Raw genomic sequence first — 17,933 nt, forward strand, 5'->3', positions numbered from 1 at the left:
GAGCCTCTTCAACAAATGTTGTTGGGAAAAGTGGTTATCTGTCTCCAAGAAACTGAAACTAGATCCATGTCTATCACCCTGTACTAGTATTAACTCAAAATGGATCTAGGACCTTAATATCAGACCCCAAACTCTAAAGTTGGTACAGGAAAGTGTAGGAAATACTTTGGAAGTAATAGGTATAGGAAAGGACTTACTCAATGGAACACCAACAGCTGAGCAACTCAGAGAAAGTATGGACAAATGGGACTTCATAAAACTAAAAAGCTTCTGCTCAACAAAATTAATGCTTTCTAAACTGAAGAGACCACCCACAGAATGGGAGAAAATATTTGTCAGCTACACATCAGACAAAGGACTGATAACCAGAATATACAGCGAACTCAAAAAACTAAACTCTCCCAAAATTAATGAACCAATAAAGAAATGGGCAAGTTAACTAAACAGAACTTTCTCAAAAGAAGAAATTCAAATGGCCAAAAAACACATGAAAAAATGCTCACCATCTCTAGCCATAAAGGAAATGCAAATCGAAACCACACTAAGATTCCACCTCACCCGTTAGAATAGCCATCATTAGAAACACCACCAACAACAGGTGTTGGCAAGTATGTGGGGAAAAAGGAACCCTTAAACACTGCTGGTGGGAATGCAAACTAGTAAAACCACTCTAGAAAAAAATTTGGAGGCTTCTTAAAAATCTAAACATAGATTTGCCATATGATCCAGCAATACCACTCTTGGGGATATCCCAAAAGAGTGTGACACAGGTTACTCCAGAGGCACTTGCACACTCATGTTTATGGCAGCATTATTCATAATAGCCAAGTTATGGAAACAGCCAAGATGCCCCACTACTGACAAATGGATTAAGAAAATGTGGTATTTATACACAACGGAATTTTACTCAGTCATGAAGAATGAAATCTTATCACTGGCAAGTAAATGGATGGAACTGGAGAACATCATCCTGAGTGAGGTTAGCCAGGTCCAGAAGACCAAAAATTGTATGTTCTCCCTCATATGCAGACTTTAGATCAAGGGTAAACACAACAAGGGGATTGGACTTTGATCACATTATAAGGCGAGAGCACACAAGGGAGGTATGAGGATAGGTAAGAAACACAAAAAACTAGATAGCATCTGATGTCCTCAATGAAAAGGAACTAATGCAGAAACTTTAAAACGAAAGAGGCCAATAGGAGAAGGGGACCAGGTACTAGAGAAAAGGTTAGTTCAAGAAGAATCAATTTAGACTGGAAGAGTGGCTCAAGTGGTAGAGTGCCTGCATAATAAGAAGAATCGATTTAGAATGGAACACATAGGCACAGGAAAGCAATGTGAGGAATCTCCCTGTATAGCTATCCTTATCTCAACTAGCAAAAACCCTTTGTCCTCCTTATTAATGTTTATACTCTCTCTTCAACAAAATTAGAGGTAAGGGCAAAACAGTTCCTGCTCAAAGTTGGGGGGGAGGGGGAGGGGAAGGGAGAGGGTGGAGGGAAGGGGGGAGAAATGAACCAAACATTGTATGCACATATGAATAAAAGAAATTTAAAAATATGAGAAAAAAATAAAGTAAATCAGATGAAAAAAAAATAGGGTTGTGTGTGTACACGTGAAAATGTATTGTAATGATAATTTCCGGTTCAGTAGCAATGGAACAAAATGATATAAACAAAGGTTACAACTAGAAATAAATATTCTAGTTAGTCACATTCATGAAATAACAATAACTGTACATTATACACTTTTTAGGTATCATCACATAAATACCTTTCTAATAACCTCATAAGGTAGGTTAGAAGGCCACTGCCTCAATTCTACAAACATGAAAAACAAATTGGGGTTGAGTGGGAAGAACCCATACTTCTCAGAAAGTCACAAGGCAAGTTAGATGTGACTTTTTAGAGAAGTGTGAAAATCCGATCTTCTTAAAAATTGAAACATACAGAATTGGCATTTTTAAAAAAAGTTTTAGCAAGGATTTATTTTAGTATAACAGGATGAAGTATAGACAGGAGGCCAGGATGGAGAGAAAAAGAAAAACATTTCCTGTTACCCATACAGGAAACGGGAGTACAGACTCCAGAATTGGCATTTTTTGTTGTTGCTGTTGGTAAAAAATGGTTATATAGAGGCATGGTCCACTGTAATACATATATTTCTTTAACATTTCAATAATAATATGGTTAATAATACAAATAAAACTCCAAGGAGAAAAAAAGAAAACCAGGATAAAGGAAAATTTTACAAATAAAGAGGGAAGGAAAAAAGAAGGAAGGACTCTTTCTCACCCTTATTTCTACAACCATTTATAAACTTTATAGATACTTACGAAGACTGAACTCCAAAACTCAGGATGGAATGAAACTCAAAAGTGGAATCTCCCATTCCTTGATTAAACAAGACAGGCATTGTTGGGTTTTCTCCTTATAAATAAAGAAAAAATTATGAGTAAATCTAGTCTGCAATCACTTGTCTGGCTTTTTAAAATTATACACGATCATTTTAGAAAACGCTAGTAAGCAATGAACAGTCACCTATAATTTCTCCACCCACACAACATTTGGGTGATAGTCTTCTTTCTCCATACAAATGTTACACATTAGGATTTTCTTTTTCCAGTACTGAGGTTTGAACTCAGTGCCTCGAGGTTGCTAGGCAGGTATGCTACTGTTTGAGACACTCTACCAGCAGGACTTTTATTTTTTTTTTAAAGACATCATACAGTGCTGTTCTGCACTTTGCTTTTTCACCTAAAAGATTATGAGTATCAGTTACTCATCAGTAACTCTCTCTGTATATTTCATTTTTTACATTTTTATTAGCACATATTAGTGTACAGAGTGGTTTCATTGTGACATTTATAATACATGCTTACAATACACATTGATTAGGTTCACCCCCTCATCACTCTCCCTCATTCTCTCTTCCCCTTCTTAAAACAATTTCAACAGGTTTCACTGTTCTATTTTCACACAAGTATACAAAGTACATCGACCACATTCACCCTCCTTTATCCTCTCTGTTCACCCTTCCACTGTATATTTCAATTTTTAATGACTATGTAAATATTTTTACTGAAGCAGATATAACTCTTATTACACACTATAAGAGTAAGAGTAAAGCATCTAGAATCAACCTGCCTGGATCTTTACTTACATAGCAAATGTGTACATTAGTTCCTTATTTGGAATGGGATGTTATCTAGATTTTTATTTATTTAAAGACAAGGTCTTGATATAGCACAGACTTTTGATCCTCCTGCCACCATGTCCCAAGTGTGGGTATGCCTTTAAGATTTTTTTTTTTTTTTTTTTTAACTCAGAGCTTCATGCTTGCAAAGCAGGTACTCTACTGCTTGAGCCACACATCCAGGCCATTTTGGTCTGGTTATTCTGGCTATTTGTCCAGGTCAGCCTCGAACCAACATCCTTGCGATCTCAGCCTCCCAAGTAGCTAGGATTAAAAGTTGAGTCACTGGCACCTGGTGGCTACTTTTAAGATTTTTTATTTTTTATTTTCAACAATTTTGTTATGATGTAGCTGAATGTGGTTTTCTTTACATCTGTTTGAAGTTCAGTGAGCTTTGAGTTTATAAATGTGTATATTTTTACCAAATATACATAAGTTTTGGCCATTGAAATTTCCTCAAATATTTTTTGGTATCTATTGATATAAATATTGGATTTAAAATATTAATGTCTTACCGATCCCTAAGGCAATATACTCTTTTTTTCCCCTCATTTCTTCTCTGATGCTCAGACTGCATAATTTCCATAGACCTGATTTAAAAATTACTGACACTTACTTCCTCATCTTTATTCTACTAATGAGCCCCAGCCAGTTAACATCTTTTCAAGTAATATTTTTGCAACTCTACTACCTCCATGTTTTCTTTGTTTCTATTTCTTTGCTAACTAATATCTTTCCTCTCATTTCAAGAATGTTCACCCTCACCTATGTTTCATAGTTGTGTTAGTTTTCAGGCCTTTGTTATGGTTCTGTAAACTACTCAAGATGTGTACTAACTAAGAGGTTGACCTGGGACTTTAGCGGTGGTTTAAATGCAGCTTAGTTCTCAATGCATCTGCTGTACTGCCTGTCCTGCACATGTGCAGTATTTAGGTGATTCTCAGACTTGTATTGGTCTCAAAATCAGAGTTCAGGTTAGGGGTCTGGCTCAAATAGTAGAGTGCATGCTTAGCAAGCAAAAGGCCCTGAGTTCAACCTCCCATACAAAAAAAAAAAATGTAATAGCACAGAACAATTCAGCAGGGCATGGGAACTCATATTTATAATCCCAGCTACTCAGGAGGCAGAGATTGAGAGGATGGAAGCTCAAGGCCTGCCTGAGAAAAAAGTTAGTAAGGTTCTATTTCAATGAAAAAGTTGGACATGATGTGTGCCTGTGATCCCAACTCTATGTGAAAATCATAGGTAGGAGGAATGTAATTGGTCCAGGCTGGCCTGGGCAAAAAAACAAATTTCAAAAAGCGCTGGGGGTGTGGCTCAAATGGTAGAGCACCTGCCTAGCAAGCACAAGACCCTGAGTCCAAACCCTACTACCATCAAAAACACAAAGCAAAACAAAGACACAAGATTCCTTTTCTATACCTCTCTCCTCTCTGGGATTTCTCGTACTCTCTAGCCCCAACAGGCCCCTTTCCCAGTTGATTTGGCCAAAATGACAAGTTTCTCTCAGTTTAAGTACCCCATGATCTCATGTAGACTAAATGACTGGGCTGTTTTAGCAGAAGAATAGTCTTCTGAATTGTAGCCCAAGTAACTCCATCTTGTAGAAAGATGCCATTCAGCTGTTCTGTATACTAGGATATATGCTAAACGACAGAAAACCCAAGCCGTCTTTTTCATGGTTTGACATTATTTGCTTAGACCAGCTGAACTTGTTCAAATCATTTTTTAGGCTGCTGGTGTGTCCCAATTTGGAGGCAGACTTTTTTTTGTCTCCCTAAGAAATTCACACAACAGCTGTCTGTGGGGTAAAGTTAGTTGTCAGGCTAAGAGAAAATAATAAGGATTCACCTTGCATTCTTAGGGACACGGGATTCTTTTTCCATTTCCTCTGGCTAGAAAGATTGATTTTCTGTTGGGATTTTACATATTAATGTAGCCACCATGGCAGTGCAGCTCCATGCCTAGGGCTGGCCCTGGAAAAGGGCCAAAGGAGGAATACAATATAATAGGAATTTCCTTTACCCTCTCCGGCTTTGAGAGACTTATTTCCTTTGGTCAGAAACAGAGATAATCTCACTTTTTTGGTGTTAAAGCCCATTGCATAGATCTGTGATTTAGGATGCCCTTGGGTCAAAATTGCCTGTATTGAGCTTTCTTAAGATTTTGACCTTCCTCCTCAATCTGTACGCTGTTATGTACTTTTCAGAGTTTTTAGGTATTTGGGCTTACTGTAGTATACGAAAATGCATTTATTAGGGATTTATGAGGAATAGATGTTGGAATTTTGTGAAGTCTTCTTCAAAAAATCTAATATTGGGCTGAGAGTATAGCTCAGAGGTGAAATGTTTGTCTAGCTTGTATGAGGCCTTGGGGTTCTATCCACATTGCATAATAAATAAATAATCTATCATAATGATCATACCAGTTTTCTTTAGCCTTTTTTTTTAAGACAAGGGCTTGATATGAAGCCTAGGTTGACCTCAAACTCCAATTCTCTTGCCTTCGCCTAATTAGTATTAGGATTACAGGTGTGCACTACCATGCCCAGCTACCTCTATTAACAGGAAATTTCCATCCTTGTACTCTTTTATTAATCTTAATCTGAGCACCATTCTTTATCAGCTATCAACCATATTCTGGGTATGGTTTTAGTCATATTCCATACATTTTTTTTGTATTTTTTTCTGTACTTTTCTTATTCTTGCTAATTTTTAAATAGTGATTTCTCTATCTGCTTGCACTAAAGTGTCATGTAGGCAGTATTTTAAAGTTCCTAATTTGTAAGATTTTGGGGTAGACTTTTTGTTAAATTCTAGGATTTTTTTTTTAAATATTAAGGATAGTGTTAATGTCCAACATAGCTGTAATTTTTAAAAATTATTAAGATCTTTATATACCCAATACATTAGCCAATCTCAGTAATCCATGGACAGTTTATAAAAGTATATTTATTCTCTAATGGGAACAAAATTCCATCAAGATATGAAGTTAAGATTAATTTAAAACCTCTCTAAGTCTTTAATATTGCTTGAATGATTTATCTTCTTAAGTTTTCATCATCCCTCAACCTATCTGATGTACTACTCCCACATTAAACCTAGTAGAGAAGTTGGATGTGGTAATATGTACCTGTAGGCCTCACCTGAGCAACATAACAAAACCACACATGAAAAAATAAATTTTAAAAATGTTATCAGAATAAATGCTAGTTACTTGCTCAAACTTTTTAGTCATTATGTGATTTACTTTTAAAGTTCTTTACTTAAAAACAGTTTTTCTTTAGATTATGTTGTTTTCTTCCCTTAAAAATATAGAGCTCTAAATAAATTAGTGAGTATGCATAAGACACTAATCACTCTTTTTTTTTTTTTTTTGGTGGAACTGAGGTTTTAACTCAGGGCTTCATGCTTGCAAAGCAAGCGCTCTAATGCTTGAACCACACCTCCAGTCCATTTTGCTCTGGTTATTTTGGAGATGGGGTCTTAGGAACTATTTGCCCAGGCTGGCCTTGAACCGTGATCCTCCTGATCTCAGATTCCCAAGTAGTGGATTACAGGTGTGAGCCACTGGCACATGGCAAGACACTCATTATTCTGATACTTCTATTGTTCTTTAGTCATGGAGGTCTTATCAATAATAAAGTGATATTTTCATTTAAAGCCATATTTGACTTTCACTTAAACCATTTAAAGGCCAAAATGACAATAAAAAATTGAAATTTAGGTTGAACTCTTGAGACTTAAAAAAAAGGATATAAAATCTGGATGCCAATCTACATTTTTTTGTTAAAAAGATAACTAAATTCACACATGTCAAAGTCATTTTAAGTTATTATGAAGAATGAAAAGATTCCCATGTACTGAATGTTCAGTGCTTAACACAAGTGGAAAGTACAAGACAAAAATCACTTCTTAGCAAAGTAAGATCTTTCATTGAAGAGTTTTTCAGCAAACAGATTGCTACTCCTTAAGCACCAATTTCGGAAAAGGTTTTGTTGTAAAATTATGAAGGGGGAAGGGAAATTAATAAGACACTATTCATTGCCGACTGCTGTCTCAGTCATTCTGTGTTTCTAAATGGCCAAGTCCAAGTTCTTATTCACAACCCTCCATAACCTTGCCCCATACTCTCCCCATGTCCCACAAGTACACTCAACTCAGGTGGACCAGGCCCTTCAATGTCTCTGAAAATGCCAGGTTCATGCTTTCCTAAAAATCATCTTTTTCTTTTCTTTAACTTCTTTCCTCACTTTAATCCCACATCCAAATTTAGCCCAAGGTCAAATCAAGTTCCATTTTCTCCATGCCATCTTCCTATACTACTTCAACTTTACTGATGAGCTTTCTTTAAAATCCTATTAGGCCTACTGTTTAAAACTATAAAATCTGGCTGTTAATGTTATTTCCTCTTTCCATATGGTCTTCAACTGCATAATATGCACATCTGTGAACAAGGCAGGTAACATAAAGGCATACAGTGCTGAGCACATGATTAAACATTTTGCATTATAGGAGGCGAAATAACAAGGAAATATTTGGATAAATACAGGAAGATAAGGGTAACAGAAACAAGGCATGAATATTTTGAGGAGAATACCTAGAAACACTGTGAAATATTTCCCAGGTATACTTTTCATCAATTTTTAGATCCAACGAGGGGAAGAGACTGAAATAATTTTTTAAGCAGGCATGGCATCTCATGCCTGTTGTTCCAGCTATTGAAGAGGTTGCAGCAGGAGGATCACTTGAGCCCAGGAGTTCAAGGCCAGCCCAGACAAAATACCCAGATCCCATCTCAAAATAAATAAATAAATAAATAATCCTATTGATTCACAGCCTAGATACTTCTTCACTAAGAATTTTAAATGTCCTTTGTATTTTTCTAAGCACAACTCTATTAGTAGCTATACTTGTCTCAATAATAAAGCATATGCAAATAAGGTAAGTTTTAAAATGTTTTTGTTATTAATATTAATTTTGTTAGTAATGTCTAACATTTAACACATAAATAGTACTTGCTACGTACCATGGACTATTTTATTTCACATATAATAATTCAATTCTTCAAACAATGGGATAGGTACTATTAATCTTGACTTGTAAATAGGACAGCTGAGGCACAGATAACATGCACAAGATCACAAACCTAGTAAGTACACCTAACTGATTAAGCTGGATCTTGAATTTAAATCCAAGATAGTCTGACACCAGATTAAGCTCTCCAATAAGAAAAATGACTGAATTGAATAAAACGATGTATGTCAAACTCAGTGATGGCCTCCAAAAATCTCTATTTCCTCATAGTCAACAAATCTGTACTTATAAATCATATTTTAGCATAATTACCTTTTTAAAAAATTAAAGATTCTGACACAATTTTCACACAGCAAATACAAAATAAATTTAAGCAAACCTTTAGTATGTTTCATATTATAACCTGATATTCGGGCGAGAACAGTCTGTATCCACTGTGCCAAGGTCAAGAGTTGAGCAAGAGCTTCTGCATTCTCACTGAATGAAACGACATTTAGAAATTATTAATACCATTGGTACAAAGTCGACCTGCAAAGCTGAATTTGCAGAGTCTTTCCTTGAATAAACAGCTATATAAAAATGTCAAATTCCTCTAGATTAACTTTTTAAGTCATGGAAATATGTCTAAAAATGTAGCTTTTGGGAAAGAAAGGGAATTTTACAAGGAATACAACACCATCCATATATCTATTATTCAGAAGTAATGAGTGCTAGTAAATGCAAATACTGTTTTAGCTGCTCAAATCAAAAACTAAATGTTACTATATTCTCTGATGTCCTCAAACATATCCCAAGTTGATTACTTCTTTCTACCTCTACCAATTACCCTAGTCCAAGTCACATTATCCCACACTTAAACTACTTATCCTAACTCTTCCTTTTCCATCTATTCCTTCTTTCATAATTAAGTATGAATTCAGTACACAGCACCCAGAGCTTCTAAAACTATAAACTGGATTTTATTACTTCCCTGTTCAAAATACTCCAATTTCTCCTTCCCCCGCTTTTTTTTGGTGGAACGCTTGCAGTTCTACAGCTTGAGCCACACCTCCAGTCCAGTTTGCTGTGGTTATTTTGGAAATGGGCTCTCATGAACTATTTGCCTTGGCTGAACTGGAACCTTGATCCTTCCAATCTGTCTCCTAAGTAGCTAGCTAGGATTATAAGTGTAAGTCACCAGTGCCCAGCTTCCAATGGTTTTTCACTATATATGAAATTTAAATATTCAAACTTCTCATCTTAACTCGTAAGTCCTTTTATGATCTGGCTCTTTGTTACTCTACCACAGTCCTTCTTGTTGTACTTTGAACATGCCTCCAATAGCGTTCCTAACCTGGGACCTATGCTCTTGATGTTGTCTGTGCTTACAATTCTCTTTTTCCAGAGTGTAGCACTGCTTGTCTCTCACTTTTTTCAGGTCTCTCCAGAAGTCAACATCTCAGAGAGGAGCTCCCTAATAATTCTGTCTACATAGTGTCATGCACTAGTCTGTCTCTAATTCTTTACTCTGTTGCTTCAGTTTTTCTCAATGCTCAGCCCTTCCTACTTGTTTATTGCCAGCTTGTCCCTCATGGAATGTATATTTTGTAAGGACAAGGACTTGAACCAAGGAGACAAAAAACAGTATTATCAAAAAAGTTAATATAATAACATTCTGTTCATTGCAAAGACAATCTTGAGTGAAGTTAAAATATATAATGAATTGCATCAATTCTGCATATCTGGGCTCAAATTTGCCCTAAGAAATCTTTTTGGTTCTCTTTGAAAGTGTACTATCATTTAGTTATGACTTAAAAATACTAGCTTATTGATTCTGAATTTTTTATAATTTTTTAAAATCAAAATGTTAGTTTTGATAAAGTTTCTTTTTTTTTTTTTCAGTACTGGGGACTGGATTGAACTCAGGGCGTATGCATGCTAGGCGAGTATTCTATCGCTAAGCTACATCCCGAGCCCTTCTTTCATTTTTATTTTCAGACAGGATCTCGCTAAGTTGCTCAGACTGGCCTCAAACTTGCAATCCTCCTGCCTCAGACTCCCAAGTAGCTAGGATTACAGCTGTGTACCACCACATGGGCTTTGATAAAGTTTCTTATGTGCTTTTATTATCTTAGATTATGTTCAATGATTTTCTAAAAAACAAAAAGCCAAATATATCCAACTGCACAGGTAAGTTCAAGTGTCTAAAAAAATGTTAGGTATAATTAAATACTTCAGATCCCAACTAACAAAACTGTTACTATAGGTTAAGTGTCTAGGGGTCTAACAGAAATGGTAATAAAGATTAATTTTCTAACTTTAAAAACGACTACCTTGGTCTGGGCATGGTGGCTTACCCTGTAATCCCAGCTACTTGGGAGGCAGAGATCAGGAGGATCGAGGTTGGAGGCCAGCATGGGCAAACAGTTAATGAGAGTCCATCTTAATCAATAAACTAGGCAAAGTGGTACATACTTTTAATCCCAGCTATGTGGGAAGCAAAGGTAGGAGGATCATGGTCCAAGGCCAGTTCTAGGTAACAAACCCTAACTGAAAAAATAAACTAAAAGCAAAAGATCTGGAGGTGTGGCCAAAGTGGTAGAGTGCACAGGGCCCTGAGTTCAAACCACAATACCACTAAAACCACCACCACCAACACCACCAAAACCAAACAGGACTGCCCTGAAGCATCCTATTAGAGGATATGAAGGAAGTAAGTTGCTGAGTGTTCCTTTAGAAGATAGCTTACATGTTTAATAATCTTTATTTTGGGGACCACAGTGTTGAAAAAAAAAAAAAAGACTTGTGTAAACTAACAAGAAGTTTGAAAGTGACTTAATTTTATTATACTGCGTTTATTTTATCTTTGTCTTCAGGTGCACAGTTAGGTTTAGATTTAGGCTTACGTGCATAGTCACACTTTAGAGCCTGGTCTGGGTTCAAATCCTAAGTCTCTTTTACTATCAGAGTGGCCCATCAACACCAGAGGATATCACAGAATGCTTTGAAGTCGGCCACTCACTTAACACCTACTCCTTTCTTTACTCAAGAATAAGCCGCACTCTAAACACAGCTAGGCCTGGGGCTGGTAGTTATACATGAGTAGCTCTTCAACTTAACAAGACAAGGTGAAGAACCTCCTCCAATCCACCTCCTGCTGCCACGATGTTCTACCCAGCGTTATCGGGTAAGCCACTATGGACTGAAAACTCTGAAACTATGAGACCAAATAAGTAACTCCTTCCCTTAAAAAACAACTCCTGTCTTGGGACAAGTAAAAATTACTCTTCTGTTCTTAGTGCCCAATTCATTATCTTTTTTTTTTTTTTTTGGTGGCACTGGGGTTTGAACTCAGGGCTTTCATGCGTGCTTGGCAGGCACTCTACCACTTGAACCACTCCATCAGCTCCCCCACAATTCATTATCTTTAAAGGGAAATAATAGTACCTATTTTAGTAGACTATTGTTGAGAATTAGGTAAGATAAGGTAGCAAATACATGTAGAACACCTATAACTTACTCAAAAAATGAAAGATAAATCTTTCTGATGCTACCTTCTTCCTATTGTAGGTACTGCTTCCCTCAGCTTCCAATGACCAACTGCAGTACTAAGGGCTATCACAGGAAAATTGTATCTTTTTATGCTATGCGTCTTTTCTTGCTATGTCCCAACATGCTGAAGAAGACAATTTACAAATTAGGTTTTCTATGACATGGAATAGAAGAAATAAAGCAACCATTTCTTAACCCTGTGTGCCAAATATATCACTTTTGAACACTTTTGTTATGGGGACATCTTTTTGTTAAGGTTTTTTGCTGTTGTTCTGTGGTGCTGGGGATTGAATTCAGGGCCTTGCACATGCTAGGAAAGCACCCTACCACTTTGAGTTACATCCCCAGACCAAAATGTAGCAGAAGGTAAGTTCATAATTACAACTCCAACAAGTTTTGAAGAAACTAAAGAACAATTTTAAATAGTACTGTTACCATCATGAACAACAGCAAGAATATAGGAAATTAATATAATTAAACAGCCTAGTTGTCATAGAAAACGAAGTTTTAAAGCTCTAAATGCTCACACACTATCCAAGGGTTCTACAACTTTAATGATGGATAGAAGATATATGCACAACATACTGATTTGAGTAAATGAACATCCTAGCTCTTTTAAGGACCAAAAATTAGGCTTTTAATCCCATTTTAAAGCATAGCACAAGTTCTGAAATGAAAAAGTATTAATTCCTTTAAAGTCTAAAAAAGAAATTAAAATCTAACAAAACAGGCACACTTTAAAGAATTAAGGGTAGGTTTTTAAAAATTAACCAAAACATAGGTTAAAATCTACCTGTTTATCTTCTGAGGTTGCAAAGGAATAATGGGGATCACAGTATTGCACAGAGACTTGCAAAGAGGGCAAAGATACTCTCCACTCTCCAAGTCAAAAAGGTCAACATGAATGCGCTGTTGAGAGCTCAGCTGTACAGCTTCAAAATACCTGAAAAATTCCAAAGACACTTAGAATGACATGTTTGTTTTATTTCAAATAAAAAGATCTGAAATTTTGGAAGCAATAAACATTTTTAGAACTGACATGCAAAAATATTTATAATTATAGAAGAAACAGCTTGTTCCATTCTTTTGAGGGCAAACTGGAAAATATATCACAGCAGCACAAATTGAAACTAAGTTTAGTGAATCATAACTTGTCTCCTACATTCATTGACAGCAGGTAGACACAATTGCAGGTACTGCTTCCCTCAGCTTCCAATAACCAACTGCAGTGATGAGGACTATCACAGGAAAACTGTATCTTTTTAATTCAATGCCAAGTAAGTCAACTCTAAACAAAGATTTCTCAGGAATTACATCTCTCAATTTTTATCTTTTCTTGAGATAAAAGTAGACCTTGTCCTATCTTAAAGGTACTTCTCACTGTACGTTCTGAGATTTCTATAAGGATTACCAGTTATCGAACATGAATATTGATGAATAATGTTAATACTGATTAATTTATGGAAAGCAGGCAAAACTCAGGGCCTTACGCATGCTCAGCATGTGCTGGGGTGAGGGGGAGAGACACACCCCAGCCCCTGAATGTTTTAAGTCAGTAAGGTTGCTTATCAATTTCTAAGGCTTATAATAATTAGTATCATGCAAATAGAATTAATAATTAAAACTTCTTCAATTATTCCAATAAGAAGAAAGGAAAGAAGACATGAGAAAACATGCCTTTTTGTGGCCTGTAGTGAACTTCAGTGTTCCTAGTTTCTTTCAAGAACATGTCAGAGGGACAACTTACTTCTGCCAGCACACAGCATGCATTACATGACCACAGCTTCCTGTATAAGTTCCATATGCCAAGTCTGGATCCATAAAAAGTGGGTCCAAGGTTTCTGGTTCAGAAAGACAAAAAGTAAGAGGTATATATTCATCTCTACCAAAGTTATAAGCAGGGGACAGAAAAAGAAAGGTTATCAGGTCTATAATTCTAATCACAAAATTTCATTTCTTAGAAATATCCAAGTATCACAATATCATGATAATGGGATATATATTTTTAATAGTAAGAAAAAAAGAGGAGAGTTTAAAGCAAGACTACTAGGTATATTTAACTCAACTAGCAAAAACACTTTGTCTTTCTCATTATGCTTATGTCTTCTCTTCAACAAAATTAGAGATGAGGGCAAAACAGGTTCTGCCTGGAAGCGAAGGGGGGCTGGGGTAGGGTGGGGGCGGGGGGGAGGGGGGGAGAAATGACCCAAAGAATGTAGGCACATTTGAATAAATGAATAAAAAAAAGACTACTAGGTATGGTTTTAAAATTAGTATGGATTCATAACTACTTGATCCTTCATTTATATTGTAATTCTGAACATTAGGTTTAAGCTGCATTATCTGGATTATTAAGTGTTTTTTCTATGATTAAAGAATAATTTGCCTTTGTGTTGGAAGGCAAGTACTAGACCACTTGGGCCATTCCACCAGCAACAATTTTGTCTTTATAATTTTAAAGAGTAATGAATGACAATTTTAAGGGATATTGAAGGGCATTATAATCTAGGGGAAAAAAAAATCACAAGATGAGGATTTCAAATTCTGGTATTATCACATAGATCATGGCTATGGCAAGTTACTTAACTTCTCTGTGCCTCAGTTCCCTCATTTGTAAAATGGAGCCAACAGTGATGCCTAACTCACAGGGTTGTTATGAGGATTAAGTAAAATACACATAAAGAACTTAACCAATGAATGGCACCTGTTAAGTATTCAGTAACTTAGTTTTTATCATTATTTGAAGGACATTTAAAAAATAAAGCAGCACCTAGTGTGATGTAAGTAGTATAAATACATTACCTATTAGCATTCTTACCTAATAAATGTTGAACATTTATCTAATCAAGAGGCAACAATCAAATTCACAATGGGACACACTATACAAGGTAACTGGCCCGCATTCCTCAAATAAGTTATTGTGGAAAAAAAATGGCAAGGGATTATTCTAGATTAAAATAGACTAAAAGAAAATTAAAGTAATACATGAAACATGCTAAGATATTTTAAGAACAGTTGTGGAAGTACAGATTTTCTGTTAGATGATGTTCCTGATTATTAATTCTCCCAAATGTGATAATGGTATGATAAATACCTAACACATTGTCCTTAGTTTTAGAAAATACATGCGAAATAGTTAGGGATGAAACATCATGAGGCCTCCAACCTGCTTTCAAATGGTTCAGCAAAATAAATATAAAATGAAACGAAAATAAAAATACAATAAAACCAGGGACAGACAGAAAGAGACTGAATGAGCAATGTGGCCAAGTGTTGACAAAAATTTAAATGAAAAAACAAAGAAGCCAACATAGAATGTAAAAACCTAGACTCTATTTTACATATGGGTACATGATTTGACCAAATACTACTAATACAACCTCACTCCCAAAGTTCTTTCAAAGAGCAATGACATAGGAAAAGAAATGGTCAAAAGGATACTTATTAAATAATACATACCCCCCGAGAGTTCTATGGGCTTTCCCCTATGCTGGGTTAAGGCAGTGGACTTCTGGACACAGGCTGAGAACACCATGGCATTATTTTCTATTTTCACCTCTTGTTCTTCTTGGCAGAGGATGCATGTCAGCACCTCCTTTTCTGTAATAGTTGGACCCCGTTTAGGACCCAAAACAATTCTACAGTAGTCACTGACTACAGGAGCGCTACCAAAAGAAAGTCAGAAATGAAGACACTTGTTTTTACATTCTGGTGCATTTTAAATAAATTTATTTACTTACTGTTTTTAAATAATAAAAATGGTATTTAGCAATATTAAAAGCAACTCCCCCTGAACTTTCTGGCTTTAATCAGTTCCTACTTTGTATTAACTAGAAAATTCAATTTACGCTAAGTTCAAAAAAGCAAATAAAAAGGATATATATTATATTTAATTTAGTATACTAATAAAACCTAAGTTGTTTCTTTTTTTTTCTGAATATAAAAATACTTTTTACTTATTGAAGAAATTTTGGAAAATCTAGAAAAACATAAAATGAAAAGCATTATATACTTATAACCTAGACAAAACTACTAGTAACTGGTCTGTTTTTTATTTATAATATGTATTTTACATAAATAAGATTATGCTAAGTACACAGATTTATTCACTTAAATTTTGCTTTGTTCATTTATATCTTTGTTATTTTCTTATGTCATTAACATTCTTAAAAAAAATTTTTTTAAATGGCTGCCTGGTACACTTACTTTTACCCTTATCCATTCCCTCTCATAAGGCATTTAGGCTTCTATTTATATTCTGGTAGTTATTAAACTAAAAACACTTCAACCTTAATGATATAGCCATTCTTAGGTTCTACTGATGCGTGTAATAATCACATTTAAGTAATAGCAAATATTTTTAATGTGCTGAATGTTGTTGGTATCTAAGCACTGATTCAGGTAATTTATATTTTTTACTTAGTTCTTACAATAATCCTATGAAGTAGGCATTATAATTGCCCCCATTTTTCAGAGAACGAAACTGAGGCCCAAAGACACTAAGAGACATCACTACTGAGTAGCAGATATCAACCTACGTGATATGGCCATCTTCTGAACTACTCTGCAATACTGTGTGCAATAAGCTCCCTGAAATATGGTGATCGTTTAACAAACTAGAAATAACTCAAATGTTCATCAATGTGAAAGAAGTTATTATATTACAAAGTTTTTTAAAGGTACTTCTCAGCTAAGTGTGGCACCATATCCTTGGGGGCACTTGGCAATAAATTTGTGAGGGAACTTTACTTTCTGGTTTTCACAAGGACTAGTGGGTAAGGGATGCTAAGTGTCCCATAATCTGTGGGACAGTCCTGCATTAAAAAGAACTGCTGAGGTGGGCATCAGTGGCTCACGCCTGTAATCCTAGTTACTCAGGAGGCAGAGATCAGGAGGATTCGAAGTCAGCCCCAGGCAAATACCTTGAGAGACCTTGCCCTGAAAATACCCAACACAAAAAGGGCTGGCGGAGCGGCTCAGGAGGTAGAGTTGCATACCTAGCAAGCATGAGGCCCTAAGTACAAACCTGGGTACTGCACAAAAGTAAAAAATAAAATAAAAAAGGAATCGCTGGCTGTGATTTCACCTACTCAGGAAGTAGAGACTGGGAGGATTGCAGTTCGAAGATAGTAAGAGCAAAAGTTAGCAAATCCCCATTTCAATCAGTAAGCTGGGCATGGCAGTCCCAGTCTGTGGTCCCAGCTATTTGGGGAAGCCATAGGTAGGAGAATTGTGGTCCCAGTCCAGAACAAAGCTGTGAGACCCTACCTGAAAAATAACTTAAGAAAGAAGGGGGCTGGTGGGATGGTAGGGGCTGGTAGAGCACTTGCTTAGCAAGCATGAGGCCTTGAGTTCAAACCCCAGAAATGCCAAAAAGAACTGCTGCCCAAATGCTGAGGTTGAGAAACACGAATTTGTACTAAATACAAGTATTTAGTAATAGGTAAAAATTCTGATAAGCATACATAAGACTTATAGCCACAGAACCTTTGAAGAAGAACAGAAAGTGATCCAAGATTTGGGCAAGTGCCCCAAAAGAAGCTTAGCTTTCTTTCTATTTGATTTTTTTTTTTAAGGAAAATGTATATACTATATCTATGTAATTAAAACTGTGACTCTGGGATAGGAAGGGCCTTAAATAAGGTACAAAAAGCTAAAACTCTAAAACACATAAATCTATCTTCAACAAGACTGAAAATTTCATTATGGCTAAACCTCATAATTAATGTAGATCAGTAAGATAAGAGCAAAGCACTCAATAGAGACAGGCAAAGGATAAAAACAGGCAATTGGAGAAGATAAAGTACAAAGGTCACAGGACAATCAGAAGATGCTCATCCTCACATCATCAGTGATGAGGACAATTTTGTCAGATTTGAGCTGTCTGTGGTACAGGGGATTGAACCCAGAGCCTTGTTCATTGTAAGCAAGCACTCTGCCACTTAGCTACATTTTAAATTTTGATAAGATATTTTCAAGCACTAAGAATAGTTACATAATAGTGAGAATGAAGTAAATAGGCATGCTCACAATACTGCTGTGAAAAGAAATTAGAAAAGCCACTTTGAAGGACAATGTGACCAAGTCTACTAAAATCTGACCCAGACCTTTCACCTGTTGGAGACAATTCTCGAGAATTACTTTCACAACTACACAAGGAGTCACATA

At 36.0% G+C, this 17,933-nt stretch overlaps 1 protein-coding gene across 4 annotated transcripts in view; it reads right to left on the reverse strand.

Annotated features, from left to right (window-relative positions):
• The window catches only part of Ubr1 (ubiquitin protein ligase E3 component n-recognin 1), a 146,781-nt gene that overhangs the window by 45,599 nt on the left and 83,249 nt on the right, over positions 1 to 17,933 (reverse strand). For 3 of the 4 annotated variants that reach the window (XM_074065779.1, XM_074065780.1, XM_020167351.2), the window contains 5 exons: positions 15,225 to 15,430; positions 13,513 to 13,606; positions 12,559 to 12,708; positions 8,614 to 8,711; positions 2,339 to 2,432 (listed from right to left, as the gene is read on the reverse strand). In XM_074065779.1, the coding sequence (XP_073921880.1) occupies positions 2,339 to 2,432; positions 8,614 to 8,711; positions 12,559 to 12,708; positions 13,513 to 13,606; positions 15,225 to 15,430 (642 nt within the window). The remainder of the gene's footprint in view (positions 1 to 2,338; positions 2,433 to 8,613; positions 8,712 to 12,558; positions 12,709 to 13,512; positions 13,607 to 15,224; positions 15,431 to 17,933) is intronic. The other variant, XM_020167348.2, reaches the window with a different exon arrangement.

Source organism: Castor canadensis, chromosome 2, assembly GCF_047511655.1.
Source record: "Castor canadensis chromosome 2, mCasCan1.hap1v2, whole genome shotgun sequence".
NCBI classification, from domain to species: Eukaryota; Metazoa; Chordata; class Mammalia; order Rodentia; family Castoridae; genus Castor; species Castor canadensis.